At 34.8% G+C, this 21889-nt stretch overlaps 2 protein-coding genes across 6 annotated transcripts in view; both read left to right on the forward strand.

Annotated features, from left to right (window-relative positions):
• Positions 1-18775, forward strand: part of LOC126883755 (uncharacterized) — a 56623-nt gene extending 37848 nt beyond the window's left edge. Inside the window, exon 2 of the mRNA XM_050649419.1 lies at positions 18675-18775. Coding sequence (XP_050505376.1) covers positions 18675-18775 — 101 coding nt within the window. The remainder of the gene's footprint in view (positions 1-18674) is intronic.
• Positions 18776-19876: 1101 nt separating this feature from the next.
• LOC126883272 (uncharacterized) lies at positions 19877-21337 on the forward strand. Of its 5 annotated transcripts, XM_050648606.1 has the most exons (3): positions 19877-20433; positions 20502-20671; positions 20740-21337. In XM_050648606.1, exons 1-3 carry the CDS (start codon positions 19879-19881, stop codon positions 20882-20884), a joined length of 870 nt encoding a protein of 289 aa, XP_050504563.1. In that variant the 5' UTR covers positions 19877-19878; the 3' UTR covers positions 20885-21337. The 5 variants fall into 5 exon arrangements, with proteins under 5 accessions (XP_050504563.1, XP_050504559.1, XP_050504561.1 ...); XM_050648602.1 differs by having other exon boundaries at positions 19877-20671; XM_050648604.1 differs by having other exon boundaries at positions 19877-20569; positions 20706-21337.
• Positions 21338-21889: the final 552 nt, after the last annotated feature.

Genomic DNA, 21889 nt, shown 5'->3' on the forward strand with positions numbered 1-21889 from the left:
TGCAGCAAACCAGTGCATGAGATCTTGTCGTCAGGAAGCGCGGAAGGTAGACTCCCTCTATGTTAATATATACCTCTATGTGGCTATAGTTGATTTTTTAACCAAGAGGAGTAAACTAAAAAGACAGATACACCCAAGAAAGTCACTAGATAAGTCACCAAATTCATCTTCTTTTTTCGTTGATCATATCAGCTTTCGATGATAATCCATACATATTATATTATACTAACACAACGCTAAAGAGTTCTAAAAACAACTGTTTTTATATAAAAGTAGACTAAAAATCTTAAAATTAAAGGAATAATGCAGAAAACACAAAAAATCGCCGATATACTTAATTAACCTATAAAATGACAGAAGTGCCAAAATTTCATAAATGTCATTAGTGTCAAAATTTAATAACTTGCGGTGGAGTAAACTTGCCTGCGGTTGGACCAACTAGAAACAAGCATTACGACGCGGTAAATTTGAATCACTCCTCTTGGTTAAAAAACAAACAATAGTGATTTTAGTAATTATTTTTTTTGCCAATTTAGTTACATTTTGAAAGACTAGACGTGGCTGCAAATTACTACACAACAAAACCCATGTGCTCATAGTAAATATTAAGAGTAAACAAACATAAATTTTAGGCAAATAAATAATAACTTATTTACACCATAATATAATGGTATTGATAACAAATGAGAAAATTATTTATTGTACGAAATAAAAATACTTTGAGAAAATAAATTCCACAAAACGTCACATGTCAATCAGAAAAGTTAAGATTACGCTTCAAATTCCCCAAATTCCACTATGTATTTACAATAATTCTTCTTTTTTAATGAAAGGATAAGTTTATTTGAGCTGTTAATAATGTCAAGTAGGAATTTTTGTGTTGTATGTTCCCTACTCTGAATCTGTCAAAATGAATCTCGGTTGAACGAATTTACATTATTTAAATTTGTAACTAGTATAGTCGGTTCGCTAATCTCAGACACAACCGTCTAGTAATCTTAGTAATTATTTTCTTGCAGACTAGACGTGGCTGGAAATTACTATACAACCAAGTACATGTGCTCATAACCAATATCTATCTAACCAGTGTCTAAGCTAGTATCTAACCAAACATAAATAACATACATCTTACGCCAATAAATAATTATAATTTATTTCTTCTTCTTGTAGTTCCTTCGCCTATCAAAGGTTGGCTATCATCACAGCTATCCGTACCTTATTGGCGACTGCTCTGAAAAGATCTACTGAGCTACAACTATACCACTCTCTTAAGTTTCTCAGCCAGGAAATTCTTCTTCTACCTATAGATCGTTTACCCTTTATTTTACCTTGCATTATGAGCCTTAATATCTCATATTTCGCACCTCTGGTAATGTGGCCTAAATATTCTAGCTTTCTTGTTTTGATGTTCTTTATCACCTCGCAATCCTTTTGCAGCCTTCTTAACACTTCTGCATTTGTAACTCGTTGGATCCATGGTATTTTCAAAATCCTTCTGTAGCACCACATCTCAAAAGCTTCCAACTTCTTTATATTTTCTACTTTTAGTGTCCAGCTTTCCACTCCATACAACAAAGTCGAGAACACGTAGCATCTTAAGGCTCTTATCCTCAGCTCCAGAGGAAGGTCTCAACTAACAAACATCTTTTTCAGTTTTACAAATGCTTGTCTTGCAATTTCAATGCGTGCCCTGATTTCTCTGCCCTGGTCATTGTTTTAATTAACCCAGGTTCCCAGATATTTGTAGTTGTTCACTCTTTCTACTTGTTTTCCCTCGATATCCAACCTTCCTACTGTATGTTGCTTAGAAATAATCATGAACTTGGTTTTCTTAACGTTCATTTGTAGTCCATAGTCCATACTGACTTGATGTAATCGATTTACTAATAGTTGCAGTGCATCTAGACTGTCTGCAAAAATAGCGGTGTCGTCTGCGAATCTTATGTTGTTCAAGATTTCTCCGTTTATTGATATATTTCTCCTGTTCTTCCTCCGATATTGCTTCCTTAAAAATAGCTTCGCTGTACAGATTGAATTACAATGGAGACAACACGCAACCCTGTCTAACACCTCTCTTGATTTTTATGGCCGCTGTTTCGACATTTTCGATTTTAACCTTTGCTTTTTGATTTCAGTACAGATTAACAATAACCCGTATATCTCGACTGTCCACATTCTTCTCTTTTAAAAGTTTTATGAGTTTCTGATGTCGTACTCTATCAAAAGCGTTTTGATAATCTATAAAGCAGACATAGAGATCTTGGTTCATATCTAGTCGTCTTTGCGCGAGAACGTTAAAAGCGAACAGAGCCTCTCTCGTTCCTAGTCCTCCTCTGAAACTAAAGTGGGTGTCATCTATATCTTCCTCTATTTTTTTGTATAGTCTTCCATGTATTATTTTGAGGAATATCTTAAGTGTGTGGCTTATTACAGAAATTGTTCTGTACTGGAAGTATTCTGTCGCATGTATTGACTTTGGTACTGTTACAAATGTGGACAGCAACCAATCCTGGGGTATTACTCCTGTTGTATATACCTTGTTGAACAGATCTAAAAGAATATGCAGTGTTTCTTCGTCAATGTATTTAGTTAGCTCAGTGGGTATCTAATCTGGGCCTACTGCTTTTGCGTAATTTATTTACACCATAAAAAATGAGAAAATTATTTATAAATTCCACAGAATTGTATTAGTTTAGTATACCTACACTACCAATATTTTCAACAATTCTTCTTTTTTTAATGAAACTTTATTTGAGCTGTTATATTGTGAAGTATGAAATTTTGTATTGTACGTTTTCTACTCGGAATCTATCAAAATACGTCTGAGTTGAGTGAACGGAGTTTGATTATTATTTACACGTAATTTGGTTTGACTAAGTATATGAATTTTATTTTAGCACAAACAGATGGAAGGGGAATGTCATCGTCAACTGTGAAAGAATATATTGCAATCGGAGAAAAAACTAAGGATCACCATAATACTAACGAAGCCCCTGGACCGTCGTCACTGGGAGAGGAAGAAAATTGTCAAAGAATTCAGATTACCTTTTCAGATGTGGTTTGTTGTATTTGCCAAAAAGAGAGCTTTGACGCATATACGTACATAATTTGTAATCAGGTGGTACATGTTATGTACACAGACAGGACATACTCATACTATGAAGGTTTTGAAAGAAAAGTTACTTGCATGCGTTGTGCATAGACAGAAAAGATTAAACTAAGGGAAAGGCGATTGAAGGTCATCATATCCGGGCTATAGCTATGAAACAATTAAGAGAAAAAAAAATTTCTTCAATTTCGATCGGAAAAACTGTAGCAATACCTATCCCCAGCTTTTATAGAGCCAAATGAGATGCTCGAAATATTTTGGGTATGATACAAGATACAACAATTGACTATTTACATAGAGTTGGTACGAAATACTGAACAATAAACACACTTTTTTCAAGAAATCAAATAAGAGAATGCAAAGAGAATTTTCTTAATAAGGCTTTTCAACAACAGTCATTTGTTTCGAGCTTCTATCATATGTTGTATAATATGTGTATATTAATATTATACACGGATTATACGACATATGACAGAAGCTCGAAACAAATGACAATCGATAAAAAGTCCTATTTCGAAGATGTTCCAGACGTTAAGCTGTCTCTAAGAGAAATTAGTACAAAAGATTCTAAATTTGGAGGACAAGGCTTAATAAAATGCTACTGTAATAAGAAATACTCTTCAAAATTATGTACGTGTAAAAAGTCTAACGTATTGTGCAACTCTAAATGCCATAATGCCTCAACATGTTAGAATAAACACTAACTTTTTTTTATTTTAATTACGACAATATAAAAATAATAAATATTAAAATTAAAAAAATACGTTTTAAAAACCTAATCTAACAAATTACGACTTTTTAATAGCTGATCGGGGTTTGACTAGTCAAACCCCGATTTCATAAAAATAAATTTCGACCTTTGCCCGACCAACTTAGTTTCTCCTAGGTTTGACTAGTCAAAGGCCGAAACCCGAAACTGTAATTTATTTCGTGCTTTGACTAAGACCGTCAGTCAGACCTGAGGATTGCCTGGTCAAACCTAGGAGTGCCTGAAATTCGGGCTTTGACTAAAAAATATATAACTAAGAAATCTAATTAGCGTTATTTGAGTAAATACTTTTAATTTGTTAAATTAAAAAAAAAATTACTATTGTATCTTTAATTTGCCAACTGTTAACTGAACTGACATTACATAACAATAACATATAAACATTGCGAAGTGAAAAAGGAGGATATTATAGTAGCGAAAAACTTTATTTTTCGTTTTGTATTTTTTTAGGTGGCATGCAATCAATTATAAAATTTGAAAAATTCACACGCATTGTTCTGTTAAGGCTTTTACTCAACACGTCTATTTTTTATAGACCAGTAGGTTAAGTGTACAAACCTAAAATTTTTTTATTCTTTTTAAAGATTATAACATATTTTTTTGGAGATGGGTGCAGTTTTTATTTTTTTTCAGATTTATTAAAATTAAATTAAATTAAGTAAAATTAAAAACCTTAAAAACTATGCTTCTAACGAAAAAAACTATATAACATGTTTTTGCAGCTTATAAAAAAAAAAACAGACTCGTTCCTTCATAAATCTTCTAGTTATAATACAAAAAGAGATATGGTAGGTGAGAAAAGTTTGTTTTTTTTTGGTGCATGCTCAAATCGGTGTATTCACCTTGAAATAACAGAGGAACGGTCGATTTTAGGTGTATAATAATACTAACAACTTTTAGAGTGCTTAAAAAGACCTTTAAAATGAGCAATATTAAATGTCTATTACATTCAACCTAAGCGAGATATGCTGCAAAATATTGATGGCTAATGTATTTTAAGAAAAAAATGGGAAGTATATTTTTCACCCTCATCCTTCAGAGTTTAAATAATTCGTTTTCCTTCTACAATACTTTTTATTACAGTTTTATTTCTATGTTTAAAAAGTTGGACTGGTTTAAAATGAATGATTTTTGAAAAAAATAAGCTCAAATTATAGAGGACATTTTCAAATTTTCTAAAAAAATCTTCCTTTTTCTCCATGTAACTCGAAAATGATAAGAGATACGAAAAAAAGATACCAAACAAAAACATAACCGTACGGTTTTTTTAGTTAAAAATTTTGTTTTTGCCTTTCATTACTGTATCTCTTATTGTTTTCAAGTTACAGGGAGAAAAAGGAAGCTTTTTAAGAAAATTTAAAAATGCGCTCTATAATTTGATTTTATTTTTATTTCAAAAACCATTCATTTAAAACCCGTCCAACTTTTTGAACATAGAAATAACACTATAATAAGAAGTATTGTAGATGGAAAACGATGTATTTAAATTCTATTCTGAAGGATGAGGGGTGAAAAATATACTTCCCATTTTTTCTTAAAATACATTAGCTATCAATATTTTGCAGCATATCTCGCTTAGGTTGAGTGTAATCGATATTTAATATTGCTCATTTTAAAGGTCTTTTCAAACACTCTAAAAGGCATTGGTAGCACTATACACCTTAAATCGACCGTTTCTCTGTTATTTTAAGTTGAATACACCGATTTAAGCATGCACCAAAAAAAAAACAAACTCTTCTCACCTACCATATCTCTTTTTATATTATAACTAGAAGATTTATGAAGGAGCGAGTCTCTTTGTTTTTTATAAGCTGCAAAAATATTTTTTATAGTTTTTTTCGTTAGATGCATAGTTTTTAAGGTAATCGCAAAAACCGTTCTAAAATGTGTCATTTTTCAATGAAAATGGCAAATTTTCAACCACGAATAACTCAAAAACTATTAAGTTTCCAAAAAATATTATAGAACAGTTTTTGCTTAGAATTAGGCTCTCTAGCGACTTCCGTGGTTATTTTAACCAAAAAATTTTCCACCCCCGAGAAGGGGTGGGAACCACCCCCAAAATAAAAGCACACATCGGCATCGGGTAGACTTTGAATTAGAAGATAAGTAGAGGCTATTGCCAAAATTTCATTAAAATCCAAGCAGTAGAGATAGAATTCGGAGGTAATATCCTTTTCTTGCTCCCATTCGCTGGCGTATAGAACATTTTTATAATTTTAATTTGACAACTGTTAACTGACCTGATACTACATAACATAAAAAAACATTGCGATGTGATAGTACAATAAAGGAGGATATTGTAATTATCTTTCACAAGAAGAATCGTCCACAAACTTCAAAATGTGGTCCTCAAAATAAATAAATTGTTAAATAAATCATCTAATTTGTTTAAACATTTTGTTAACAACTTTTTATTTTTTTTAGTAAAACTTGAGGTAATTTTTATTATAAAACCTATTTATCATTGCTATATGTACTTCTTAAATCAACTTTGTAAATAATTTATTTATAATAGATTTTACAAAAAAAAAACAAATTACCAATATTCTAGTATTCAATTATTTCTAAAAATAGTATTGGTTTATGTATCTATTACTTTGGAAATAGAGAATCTCAAATAAACTAGGTTTTATTTCTTGCTAAACATGCTTTTAAATGAATGAAAAACGAAGTTACAGAACCATTTGCAGGGTGTAAAACGCGTGGACTTTATTGCAGAAATTGGGCGCGCCAGGATTTCTCAACACGACTACCTTATCTTCAGAGTCTACGAGAAGTGTACGGTAAATTGAAGCTGTAATTACAAAAAAAGAAATATGTATGTCTTTGTACTCATTTTATAACGCTCAAAAAATTACGGGATCTGGATTTCAATGCTTATTTTTTTATAATTCTTGTATCAAAGTTACGCCTGAAGTTAGTAGTATTGATGACAGGTGAGAAAACGTGGGCGACCCGCAGAAATGTATGCGCTGAATGCATTGAGGACAAGTGTGACAATAATAATAATTATTGAAATGTAGTGGATAGTTTAGAAATAAGTTTAAATGAATCGACTCAATACGAATAAAGAGAATTAGCAGTATCAACCATTCTCGAAAATTTTGAGAATCAATAAAAAAATATGGCACCAATAAACCATTGCTGTTGTGCTTATTTTTACCGAACATTGTTATCGAACACCCTGTAATATTCTAACTAATTTTGTAATGTAAAGATCAAATTTGGCTACAATTCTTGTTATTAACTTTTATTGCTATCTATTACTATAGCGAATCTACTAAGCTTAATCACACTAATCAATTACCCTGTATATAATAAAAAATATGGCACCAATAACCCATTGCTGTTGTGCTTATTTTTACCGAACATTGTTATCGAACACCCTGTAATATTCTAACTAATTTTGTAATGTAAAGATCAAATTTGGCTACAATTCTTGTTATTAACTTTTATTGCTATCTATTACTATAGCGAATCTACTAAGCTTAATCACACTAATCAATTACCCTGTATATTATATACTCATTATATGACTCTGGGTCCTCTAGATCGACACTGCATCTTATAAGTTGTGATTTGATGTTCTTCAAATCTTACTTAGATAATAGGAAACAACGGGTTAGAGCAAATGATGCTGACTCTAGTCTCAAAAACATTGTATGTGGAGTACCACAAGGTTCAGTATTGGGTCCTCTACTTTTCCTTATCTTTATAAATGACATCACTAATTTAAAAATCGATGGAAAATTTTTTCTTTTTGCTGATGATACCAGTATCACTTGGAGCAACTCAACTATTGCAACTCTTCATGCAACTATAACTTCTGATCTTCTTACGATAAAAACCTGCTCGGACTCTAATTTACTCTCCTTTAACGTGGATAAAACGGTAGCATTATCATATAAAGGTGCTCTTCAACCCCTGCTTGTGAATAGCAGCCAGATCTCTACCGTTGATTCTGTAAAATTTCTTGATATTCTTTTAGACAGCAACCTCAAATGGTCCCTCCATATCGATTTGTTAAGTAAGAAACTCGCCTCAGCCTGCTATGCCATAAGATCTGTTTCGAAGGAACTCAATTTAGCATCTTCTAAAATAACATATTTTTCTTTATTCGAGTCTCATCTTCGATATGGTCTTCCTTTTTGGGGGGCTAGTACAGCTGCCCAATTTGATGTTATTTTCAAATTACAAAAAAGAGCAATAAGATATCTGTTTGGCCTCAGAAGAACAACCCATTGCAGAAGTTACTTTAAAGATCACGAAATTTTAACCCTTCCATCTTTGTATATTTTAGAAACTGTTTGCTTAATTCGTAAACACATGCATGTCTTTCCAGCAAGGCCTCATCATGACTACTCCACCAGAAATTCAACTTTTGATGTCTATTTACCGATCCCGTCTTCTGAGTTAGTAAAGAAATCTATACTATATTCCGCAAAAAAACTATACAACCATCTCCCTTTACAACTCAAATCTGTAACATCCTTTCTCAAGTTCCGTAAAATGACAAAAGCTCATTTATCTAAAAGACCATATTATTCAGTAGAAGAGTTTCTTAATAACTAACTAAGAAATCACAGTAATGTACAAGTAACTAAAGTGTATTTATCTATATTTGGGAGTCACATAGAGCAGCTTAAACTTATTAGTTCCTTTGTTTGTGTTTTATTATATTATGTTGTATGTTCAATTTTGCAATTTATAGTAATTTTGCAATATATTGGTTTTTGTTTTTTTACTTCACTTTTTTAACTTGTTTTTATTTTTTTATTGACGATTTGTCTAATTTTATAAAATTGTATTTGTTATTGTTATGTATATCTTTTTCGTGACTCTATGTTAAGCTTTGTCCATAAAATTGTATAATTTTCAGTGACAATAAAGCATATTTCTATTCTATTCTATTCCTTAGGTGCTTCACCATATTGTTTATAAATTATAAAAACTTATTGTATTATACCATTTAATACCATCGCACAATTGTAAAAATATATTATATTCGATTTTTTCTGTTAAATTAAACACGGTGCTCCATTTTTCGAAACATACCGAATTAATGCAATAATCCTGTGAGCGTGTATCTAAATCGATTTTCAAAGGCGTCATGACGTTCGGCGCCTTTCTGCACTTAACTGTGTCACGTGCTGACATAGATGCAGTATACATCGGTAACTTGTCTCAAAAATGTAATAAGTATGTTTTGTTATATTGATATATCGAGTACAAGCAGAACTTATCTCGTAAAAACAATTAGCTGGTTATGTGATAATAAGATGTTTAACCAAAGGAGGGGATACGAATTCCTTAAAACATTCTAGTGCAATTGCAATTTGTACACTTAACAAATAATATGTATAAGTAAATAAACCTGTTGATAACATAATATAGGAGTAGATGGAACATATTTTGATGATTCTGTTTTTATTGTTACATTTATGTTTTAGTCCATTCACTCACGGTAAAATATTGCAAAACCTCCAAATTTTAAAGAACTTTAACCTGGATTGATATAGAATATAGAATTTGGCACGCACATACATAGCTAACATGTTAAAGGAAAGAAGTGATATTATGCTGATGTGTGATTTTGCACTGGGAGTGAGAGTACCACCCCTTTTAAGGGGTAAAAAAGCATACGTTCAAAGTAAGTCAGGAATTTGATAAACTGACTAAAGTCTAAGCAACTTTTGTTCTATAGAGTTTTTTCACTAAGTCAATACTTTTCGAGTTATTTGCGAGTGAATATATTTATTTTTCAATAAAAAAAAAACACGTTTTTAGACTTTTTGCAAATAACTCAAAAAATAAGTATTTTATCGAAAAAACATATTCTTAGCAAAAATATAGCATATAAAAAAGTAAAAAAATGGTGTAGGTATATACGAAGTCTGTAGACCCAGAAGAAGCAGACTTATGGCTAAGTAATAAAAACTAGATTCGTATTCGTCAAATTTCAAATCGAATATTTTAACGTAAAATAACCAAAAACTCAAGCACTTTTTGGAGAAAACTCATCACAATGTTTTTAAAGTATTTAAAAAAAAATCTTTATTTTTGTTTTTTTTAAACAAGTTTCTATCCTCAGAAATAAGCAAGTTACGCTCAAAGTGGTTTAAGGTTCGTAAGGGGTCTTGGAGGCAAAGTAGTTTGTCGATAATCCTTTTGCAATAAAACTCTGAGAAATTACCACTGATTCCCGACTTTAGTTGGGGGTTCTAGGAATAGAACTCAGCTCTGCCAACAAATCCTACTCTCACGTCCACGAAGACATTTATGTCGCGTAACCACTGGGTGCATGGCGTACAATGGGTGTACGGTATGTAGCAGACGAGAGAGGGTGATAGGCAAGTTTCTGGCGACATAAAACTGGAACATATCGGCTAAGGGTAGAAGGCTCCTACATAAATCTTCCGGGTCCTCCTAGAATGGGGGTTGGAGCGATGGGTTTGCTCCTCATTCTCCGGAAAAATTATAGTTGCAAAAAATTCGAACAAGCCTCGAATATGGACTGAAACAAACTTACAACGAACACGTCAAAAAAGAAGGTACATGAATTTAGGTTGTTGGAACGTACAAGGAATTCGAACAAAAGAAACTGAAGTTTTCAAAGAACTATCAGCATACAACATGGATATCGTAGTCCTCAGTGAAACAAAGAAGAAAGGAGAAGGTAACGAAATAAAAGGAGATTATGTACATTTCTATAGCGGAGTCAAAAAAGAAAAACAAGCAAAAGCGGCCGTTTCCACAGCAATCAAGAAACGATATTTGAAAAATATTAAGAACTGGTCTGCCATCAACGAAAGAATAATCACAATGGAACTAAAACTACGAGAACAAGACCTGATAATATTAGGTGTATACGCTTCAAACGATGACGCCACTGCTGACGCGAAAGAAAATTTCTTTGAAGAATAAGTGAATTAATAAGCAGTTTTGGAAATCGGAAAGATATATTCCTACTAGGGGACTTTAATGGACGAGTTGGAAGGAAAAAACATAGTGCAGTGATAGGAGACTACGGAGAAGATATGCTAAATGACAATGGCACACGTCTTATAGAACTGTGTCAGCAACATTCATTAAAAATACAAAATGGATATTTTAGACATAAAGACATCCACAAATTCACGTAGAAACAAAGAACAAGGGGGTTAAAATCTATCATTGACTACTGTATAACCAGACAACAATCACAAACAAAAATAATTGACGTCATTGTGAAACGAGGTGCAGTCTGTGGATCAGATCACCATTTACTCAAAACCGTTACCTTCATAAAATACAAACATATAGGTAACGCAAAAAGAGGAAAAATCAAGACCTGAGTTTCCATCTAGACAACCTATATATAACCTAGATAATTTTTACAACGACTCCACAGTCTTCTTGTATAGAATAAGATTAGCCGAAAAGATGAAAAACGAACCTACAGGATCGCCTTAAGAAATGTATAACACTCTTAAAACGTATCTACACGAAACGGCAAATGAGGCTGTAGGAGAAAAATCATTAGTAGATACACGGAAAAACTACTGGTGGAATGAGGAACTAGAGGATCTTATAAAACAAAAGAAAGAACTTTATAATAAATGGCTAGCCTCACAAGACCTAGAAGACAGACAAATGTACAAAAGGAACTACTACATGGCCAAGAAGCAAGCAGCGAAAACAAAAAACGATTTCTGGGACAGAAATTTCCATGAGATTGACAGAATATTAGGGAGCTCAAAATCTAGAGAAGCCTGGAAAACTGTAAGAACCCTCAAAACTAATAGAAACGAAAAAGTAACGATAGACCCAATTGGACAAGAAACGTGGAAAAACTATTATGCAGACTTACTAACTGAGAAAAGAGAGAAATTTAAGAATGTTAATTACGACTTCCAAATGGCTCAGAATAACTGTGATCCATTTACACTGAAGGAAATAAAACAAGCATTATCGAAAATGAAAAACAATAAAGCTCCTGGGCCCGGAGGTATACCTGTGAAACTCTTTAAAATTTCCCCGGATGTAGTATTGGAAAACTTGACGATAATATTTAATAAATGCCTGAATGGAGAAAAGATACCATCCGAATGGAAAACTGCAAGCATAAGCTCCATACACAAGAAAAAGAGTAAACATGACTGCACAAACTACAGAGGACTCAGTGTTATTGCTCCCGCAGGTAGACTGTAGGGCAGAATACTACGAGATAGAATAGAAAGTCAATATGAGGACTGGGAGGAGCAAAGTGGTTTTAGAGCAGGAAGATCGTGTATTGATAACCTGTTTTATATAAAACAATTAATTGAAAAATCACTAGCATATGGGAATCAGCTACATCTAGTATTTATAGATTTGAGGAATGCCTATGACAGTGTACCAGTAAATAGATTTTGGGAATCTCTAATAGAGAACAATGTACACCCACAGTACATTAATGCGGTGAAAAGTTTTTACCAAGGAAACAGTAGTTATATAAAAACGAGAGATGGACACTCAGAATACTTTCAGGTTAACAAGGGTCTAAGACAGGGATGCTGCCTGTCCACTGTCCTCTTCAAAATTTATATAAACACGGCTCTGACGAAATGGTTCAGAAAATGTAAGAAAATGGGAGTACAAGTAGAAGCGGGTAATCTGACTACTTTGTTATTTGCTGACGATCAGGTGGTTCTAGCGGAGGATACAGAGGACGCTGCTTGTATGGTTCGAAAACTGATAGAAGAGTATGAAGATTAGGGTCTGGAAATAAATACAAACAAAACAGAATACATGCCAATAGGCTGCACAGGCGAAGACCTAGACTTGAAAATGCCATGAGATTGACAGATTATTAGGGAGCTCAAAATCTAGAGAAGCCTGGAAAACTGTAAGAACCCTCAAAACTAATAGAAACGAAAAAGTAACGATAGACCCAATTGGACAAGAAACGTGGAAAAACTATTATGCAGACTTACTAACTGAGAAAAGAGAGAAATTTAAGAATGTTAATTACGACTTCCAAATGACTCAGAATAACTGTGATCCATTTACACTGAAGGAAATAAAACAAGCATTATCGAAAATGAAAAACAATAAAGCTCCTGGGCCAGGAGGTATACCTGTGGAACTCTTTAAATTTTCCCCGGATGTAGTATTGGAAAACTTGACGATAATATTTAATAAATGCCTGAATGGAGAAAAGATACCATCCGAATGGAAAACTGCAAGCATAAGCCCCATACACAAGAAAGGGAGTAAACCTGACTGCACAAACTACAGAGGACTCAGTGTTATTGCTTCCGCAGGTAGACTGTACGGCAGAATACTACGAGATAGAATAGAAAGTCAATATGAGGACTGGGAGGAGCAGAGTGGTTTTAGAGCAGAAAGATCGTGTATTGATAACCTGTTTTGTATAAAACAATTAATTGAAAAATCACTAGCATATGGGAGTCAGCTACATCTAGTATTTATAGATTTGAGGAATGCCTATGACAGTGTAGCAGTAAATAGATTTTGGGAATCTCTAATAGAGAACAATGTACACCCACAGTACATTAATGCGGTGAAAAGTTTTTACCAAGGAAACAGTAGTTATATAAAAACGAGAGATGGAGACTCAGAATACTTTCAGGTTAACAAGGGTCTAAGACAGGGATGCTGCCTGTCCCCTATCCTCTTCAAAATTTATATAAACACGGCTCTGAAGAAATGGTTCAGAAAATGTAAGAAAATGGGAGTACAAATAGAAGAGGGTAATCTGACTACTTTGTTATTTGCTGACGATCAGGTGGTTCTAGCGGAGGATACAGAGGACGCTGCTTATATGGTTCGAAAACTGATGGAAGAATATGAAGATTAGGGTCTGGAAATAAATACAAACAAAACAGAATACATGCCAATAGGCTGCACAGGCGAAGACCTAGACTTAGAAGGAAAAATAATAAAAAACACTAAAGAATATAGATACCTGGGAGTTACATTGACGGAAGATGGAAACGACGAAACAGACATACAACAAAAATTGGGTAGAGGAAGAGCCATCACAAGTCAGATAAACTCATTATTATGGAGTAAAGATCAGTGGCGTACTGAGCATGGTTCCGCGGAACCAGGGCCCGGGTCCCGCAGGGGCACGCTCTAATGTGCTTTTTGCTTCTTTTGTTTCTAATTTGATAAGGACATTTTGAACTAGACAAGTACACACATAGAAAATGTAACTGCTTAATAGATTTTAATTTTTGTGTAGGTACTTATTAATATAAAAACGAATTTTTGAGGAATAGAATATCCTGTTCCTCAAAAAATTTAAAAACAAAATTTATTGAAATACTGGGAACGCTGTCGTAAGGTTCCTTAGGCTACGGCTCCACGGGCGAGAAATTGACGCTAGCAGTAGCAGTAAAATGAACTTAAGGTTCCGCGGAACGGAATGGGAATAGCCGAACTGAACCGACGACTCACAAATCCTGTAGTCGGTACAGTTCGTCTTTTCCTATTCCGTTCCGCGGAACCTTAAGTTCATTTTACTGCTACTGCTAGCGTCAATTTCTCGCCCGTGGAGCCGTAGCCTTACACGTTTTTACCTGCTTTCCAAAGCCGATGTTTCAAGAGCCGATTAGTAAAAGTAAAGACTAACCAACTGGGCCTGACTACACGTGATAACTAAAACACTTGTATATTACCAAGATTCATGAATAAGATGTAGGTAAACTACAAAGTTGTAAATATGCATTGCAGGTTTTATAGGGTCATAAAACTAATCCCAATACAATAGGCACGATACTCGTGTTTATAGAACAGTCATCATTCAGCCTGTACTTTTATATAGGTAGGTAATCCTTAAAAATTGAAATTAAATTCTAAATATAGATAATAGTGGTAAGGATAACAAGACACCATAATAATTATATAGACACTAATTTCTTCTTAAGAAAATCTCGTCGTTTGATAAAAGATATCAACCCCACCGTTTCCAAGGTGTTTTGATATATTTTTTAAGCGTTTTATCTCCCTAGAGGTTTGTATGTAATTATTTAACTTATTTATAAATGTATGATATTTATTATGCAATTTGAGAATAGGATAAATAATAATTTACTGTTCTAATAGTCTATTATTTTTTTAAAAAGTTTCTAACATCAAGAGTAAGTAAATTTCAATCAAAATAATGTTGGCATCTTTTTTTTGGTTGGTAAAAAAAGTGGTGAAAATCACCTTCTAATTAGCAGCCGAAATGATATTACCGCTTCACAAATTACTTTACTTTTGTTTATAAGATATGTAATATTCGTTGGTTCAAAGTGCCTATTTTTGAAAAGGCTGTAGTCAAATGGGCTTAAACGAGTCACTAATCACGAGTGTATGCAAAATTTGAACAGACATATTTTATAACTAATTTTTGTCTTCAGGAAAACAAAAAGTCCAAAATATTCACAATAGCAAAACCTATATTTATTGTTTATACTAGTTGAGATTTTTGGTAACACCAATAACTAATAAGTTATTTTGAAAAAAAAAATTTTTTTTTCACAATTATAATTTTTTTAATTTAAAACCAAAATTGTTTTCAAAATGAGCACTTTGAAGCGGTAAAACTTACAGATCATATAAGCAATACATAAGTCAAGTAACTTGTTAAGCGATAACGATTAATTTCATTTGGGATGCTAATTATGGGGCGATTTTTACGATTTGTTTACCAAAAAAAAAGTGTCCAACTTTATTTTGAGCGTTACATAGTTAATATTGATGCTATAAACTAAAAAATGACAAAAATATAGCTTTTTTAAAAAAATTTAAAAAAGTTCTGATGACTTTTTCTCGAAAATTGATTAATTTTTGGTTATTTCACGTTGAAATATTCGATTTGGAATTTGACGAATAAGAACCTACATTTCATGACCTACTGGGTTTAAAGAATTCGTATACAACATATTTTACACTTTTTTTATAAGGTATATTTTTACTAAGAATATTTTTTTCGATAACATACTTAGTGTGTAGGACGCTTCACCTGTGGTAAAAGGACCTGGTGAATATCTCCTGTCCTTCACACAAGAGGGGAACCAGCTTCTATAGTGGTTGATATAATTAGACTCTGATATTCTTTGTCGAGTCGAAGCAAGGTGTAAATCGGTGTTGAAATGATTAAAATACGTGTGAGATAATTAGTTTATTTAACACAAACACTAATATTTACAAGTATCGTACAAAATAATTATTATTGTTTTTACTACAACAAAAAAACATACATAAATTTGCTATGTGCAATTGACAGTAAAGTGAACCGCGATTTAAGAGTGAAACATGTGATTAGTAACAAGTGAGAGAAGATTCGCGTGAAAAACCGTGTAATGCGATAGGAAAATACGAGACGTGAACACTTTCAGAGTTGAGCGAGAGACGCGACCGATTAGCTCGGTAGTTGACGAATAAGTGATTGAGAGACGAGAGACTAAAAACGACTTAGGCATAAGGATTCCTTTTTCCTTTGGGTCCCCAAAAAGAAGTGGAACTCATTCATCAATGTCCTATGCGTGTCTAATTTACGTTCAGAAATAAACAGAAGGTTTAATTTAGTCCAGTAACGACAAAGGCCTTTATTGGTTTAAGGATACATAAATCCGACAGCAAGACAGCTTCACACATTGTCAAGTTGAAAGAATTGTTCTTAATTTCGATCCAAACCCTGGGAACCGGATATATCTTAACCTAGAATGTTTTCGTAGTGCACGGGTCCTTGTATCGCCGACTGAAATGGGAGGCCACGGGACAAGCAAATGTTTTCTCGGAATTGGTTAATTTTGGAAGCTACAAAGGGCAGATGTGTTCGTTTGAAATTATCAATGATTCGACGAATTTTATTAAGATTCTTATATAAGTAGAAATGATAATTAGCTTTATGTTAGAAAATCTAACATAAATTGCCCCCCGCGCCAGAGGAGGAAAAATAAATGTTAAGAGCAAGATAGAGAAAGAGAGAGCGATGGAGAGAGATAGCGATTGGGAGAGAGAGATCGAAAGAGAGAGAGAGAGCGAGAGAGGGAGAGAGAGAGTGCGGTTTTTAGTAAATTTGCTTGAGAGAAGAAGAGATTATGGGAAACTTTATCTTCAGTTGTGAGTTATTTAAAAATTATATTTACAAATAAATTGCGAAAAATCAAGAGATAATTCTTTACAATAATAAACAAAACTTGTTTTTTTTTTCATTTTTCTTAGTGTATATACTATTTTGTACAAAAGGGTTTTGACCTAAATTTACAAATCAGTTGTCGCGGGTAACTGTAAATGTGTCATAAATTATAGGCGTTTTGCCCTGAGTGAACTGTTGTGGTGTTTTTATTTTTCAAATTTATTGTCAACAAGTGAAAGTGCGGGTGACTTGGGTACTTGAGTAGATAGAGGCATTGTCTAGTTATACAATGCTAGCGGTAATATTTTGAGGGTAAGGTCGGTTATTGAACTGTGTTTCCTAAAAAGGGAAGAAATATTTTCATTTTTGTTAATGCCTTTTAAAATGAGATTTTAGACGTTTTCTTGGGATAGGAAATGATTCGTCAATATTCAAATTCTCGGATGGTGTTTTATGGGTTAAATTGATTTTGTCAAAATACACATTTGTAGAGTGAGAAAATAAAGAAATGTTTTGTTGTTTAGAATGGGCTGCGTTTGGAATATTACCGGCGATTACCCATCCAAATATTGTATTGAAGAGTGTGGGTAGATTTTTTCCTAATTTTACGATACCCGGTAAGAGGATTTCGTAGTAAGCATCTGCTCCTATCAGAATTTCAATATTTGATTCCATATAAAAATATTTATCAGCCAGGCTGAGATCTTTTGGAATTTTAAGAAGATCAGGGTTGATATCTAATTGCGGTAGCTGGCAAGAAATCTTTGGAAGTATTGCACAGTTTAAATTGACATTACGTTCGAAACCAGGTGTGTAAAGCATGATTTTTGCCATTGATTTCGAAGTGAGAGAACTTTGGGCAATGCCACAAACTTGTAGTTCATTGCGAGAAATTTCGGGATTAATTTTATTAGCGAGATTTTCCGTTATAAAAGAATTTTGACTACCAGAGTCAAGGATTGCCTTAGCAAATATGGCATTTCCAGATTTGTCAATTAAAATTACTTGAGCGGTGGGTAAAAGAGTCGAAGAGTGTGTAAAAGGTTTATTTGTGACGGTTAGAGCTACGTTAGGGTTACATTCATCTTCTTGGGAGTCATTAAAATAAGATGGCTGAGCAATATTTGCGTGGAGTGAGTTAGTGGAATTTATGACATTTGTGGTGAGGTGTGAGAGACTGCGAGCATCAGCAACTTGTGCTTGCGAATTTGCATCATTATTAAAACGAGAAGCATTATAACGTGTATTTATGTTACTATTCTGTTGATCGGTTTGTGCATAGGGCGTAAATCTAGCAGAATTTACATCTGTGCTTGCATTGCGATTCTCTTCGGGGTGAGAAGCGTGAGAAGAACGAGTACGTTTAGTGTTTTCTGCATATGAGTTTTGGTGCAGAAGGGTGTGATGGTTTTTAGAACAAATAAAACAACCGCGAGAAGTACACTGAGCATAAGTGTGTTTTGTACCAAGACAATTAGAGCACATGTGTCGCGATTTTAAAAAATTATATTTTTCTGAGTGAGAGAGGGCAGCAAATTGCCTACATGAATATATCTTGTGCGCTGAATTATTACAGTAATTGCATTTGATGTTATTACTAGGGGAGAGAGGTGGAGAGGTATTTGAGAGAAGAGCAGTGGCGTGAGATTTAGCATGTGGTTTGTCCCTTTTTGTTTCAGGGATATTGGTGAAGTCTGCGAGAATGTTGCAGCGTTCATTGAGGATATCAAAGAGTTCGACAGTTGAGGGAGTGCAATTTCGATCTCTTCTTTCCCCATAATACCGTTTGGTGGCAAAATCGAGCTTTCTTGTTATTAAATTAATTAAGAGATAATCCCACGATTCGACGGGAACTTGTAGAGCCTTTAAGGAGTCAATATTTCTTTTTAAATCGTTTGTAAAATCACTTAGTGACCGATAATTGCTCATTGTGAGTGTAGGGAAATCTATGATAAGATTGATGTGAGAATTGATAATAGCAAGACTGTTGTCGTACTTCTTTTCGAGTATGTCAATAGCGAGATCAAAGTTTTCGTTAGTTACGTCAAGCGAATCAATTAAATTTAAGGGTTCTCCGCGGAGGGAAGATTTCAAATAAATTAGCTTTTGAGCTTTGGTGAGTGTTTGATTATCCTTTATAATGGAGGAAAACAATTGGTAAAATGAGACCCATTTACTGGGCTCGCCATGATATATTGGAACAGAAACAGGGGGGAGGCGTACGTTGGAATTACCATGATTACCGTGTTGATACTGAGAAGGTACCGAAGAAGAAGAATTAACTTTCGAAAATTGCGCCAATTTACCGTCAATTCGAGACATAGCAGAGAAGTATTTATTTTCAACTTCTTCTCTATTTTCTGTGTGCAAATCAGCATTCTTGTGAGTGTCTATCTTATTACAAATGTCATTATAATTATTAAATGCATTAATTAAGTGCGTTCTTCTGTGACTAAGTTCAAATGTATCAGTTTGACTTTCGAGAAAATTGCTTATCCAGTTTACATTTCGTTCAAATGATGATTTGCATGTACCAATCTCCCTCTTCAGTGCGTCCATAATTAAAATATATAAAATTTAAAAAATTAAAATATTGATTGTCCAGTGACAATCTGTAAATATTGTGATTTTAACGGTACACAAAGAGAGATCGTGGTTGAAAATATAGTGAGTATGTAGTGTAAAAAGAAATAAAAATTATGCAAAATATTTAAAAAGGAGATGAGCAGATATATATAAAAAATAAAGAGTAAACAAATAAATTGTCCTTTAAAAACACATGCGTACACAAACTTATTGAGTTAATGATAAAATGTGGAGTAATATTTAAGGAAATAAAATAAAAGTTCATAAAGTTTTTTATTATTGCGATGTTACCTTAGTATGCGTCAAGAAAGCGTTGTTCTTGAAGAATGGGACGGTGTCAGCGTGGCGGCGGGCAGCGGGAGCAGCACCAGGCCGAGGTGGAGGCGATCAGCGGGACAGCAACGGTCCAAGTTGGAGGCGGTCAGCGGGACAGCAAACGGTCCAAGGTGGAGGCGGTCAGCGGGACAGCGACGGTCCAAGTTGGATGGCAATCAGCGTGAGAGCAATGGTGCAAGGTGGGGTCGATCAGCGGAACCGCAACGGTCCAAGGTGGAGGCGGTCAGCGGGACACCAACCAAGGTGGAGGCGTTCAGCGGGACAGCAACGGTCCAAGGTGGAGGCAGTCAGCAGGACAGCAACGGTCCAAGGTGGAGGCGATCAGCGGGACAGCAACGGTTCAAAGGTGGAGGCGGCCAGCGGGACAGCAACGGTCCAAGGTGGAGGCGATCAGCGGGAGAGCAACGGTCCAAGGTGGAGGCGGTCAGCGGGACAGCGACGGTCCAAGGTGGAGGCGATCAGCGGGACAGCAACGGTCCAAGGTGGAAACGGTCAGCGGGACAGCAATGGTCCAAGGTGGAGTCGATCAGCGGGACAGCAACGGTCCAAGGTAGAGGCGGTCAGCGGGACAGCAACGGTCCAAGGTGGAGGCGATCAGCGGGACAGCAACGGTCCAAGGTAGAGGCGGTCAGCGGGACAGCAACGGTCCAAGGTGGAGGCGATCAGCGGGACAGCAACGGTCCAAGGTGGAGACGGTCAGCGGGACAGCAAGGGTCCAAAGTGGTGGCGATCAGCGGGACAGCAACGGTCCAAGGTGGAGTCGATCAGCGGGACAGCAACGGTCCAAGGTGGAGGCGGTCAGCGGGACAGCAACGGTCCAAGTAGAGGTAATACGATCACCGGAACAGCCGATAACGATTCGATTCAATTTCAACACCGCGAGCCTTGCTTCTGGGTATGCAGACGATTCTTTGAATCGTCCCACCAGGGGTACCAAATTATGTGTAGGACGCTTCACCTGTGGTAAAAGGACCTGGTGAATATCTCCTGTCCTTCACACAAGAGGGGAACCAGCTTCTATAGTGGTTGATATAATTAGACTCTGATATTCTTTGTCGAGTCGAAGCAAGGTGTAAATCGGTGTTGAAATGATTAAAATACGTGTGAGATAATTAGTTTATTTAACACAAACACTAATATTTACAAGTATCGTACAAAATAATTATTATTGTTTTTACTACAACAAAAAAACATACATAAATTTGCTATGTGCAATTGACAGTAAAGTGAACCGCGATTTAAGAGTGAAACATGTGATTAGTAACAAGTGAGAGAAGATTCGCGTGAAAAACCGTGTAATGCGATAGGAAAATACGAGACGTGAACACTTTCAGAGTTGAGCGAGAGACGCGACCGATTAGCTCGGTAGTTGACGAATAAGTGATTGAGAGACGAGAGACTAAAAACGACTTAGGCATAAGGATTCTGTTTAGGCAATACGTAAAGTATCCTTAACAATAGTAACCTATACTTATTGTACGGTTATAGAGTATATTCCCATAGGTAAGCTGGTTAAGAGTAGATAACGATTTTTCATATGTAATTTAAAGTATTATCTGCATAAATGGCACAAAGAATATTTGCTACGAGAGGTATATGGTTCAAAATGCATACAGTATCACGACTAATAAGTTATGTTCACATACATGTAGAGTACTTACAGTTTTATTCCTTGATGACGTGTCACATCAGAGCTCTGATTGAATTCCATAATCCATTTGGTTCATTTGTAAGGCACTCACTAATACGCTAAATAAATCATCGTCGATAATACTGAGCAGATTGAATTATCTGAGCGGTATAAAACGATAGCAAAAAAAAGCCGGTAAAATGCGGCCTTTTTACGAATAGCGGGAGCGTCGATAGATTAGAGATGATTCTCGTTAGGAAGCTTTTGACGATCTGCCCCGGCGAGGGGTTCAAATGCGAGTCTCAACAATAACCTGGAGTTTCCAGAAAGGTTACATAAATA

The sequence above is a fragment of the Diabrotica virgifera genome, chromosome 4, assembly GCF_917563875.1.
Source record: "Diabrotica virgifera virgifera chromosome 4, PGI_DIABVI_V3a".
In the NCBI taxonomy this organism is placed as follows: Eukaryota; Metazoa; Arthropoda; class Insecta; order Coleoptera; family Chrysomelidae; genus Diabrotica; species Diabrotica virgifera.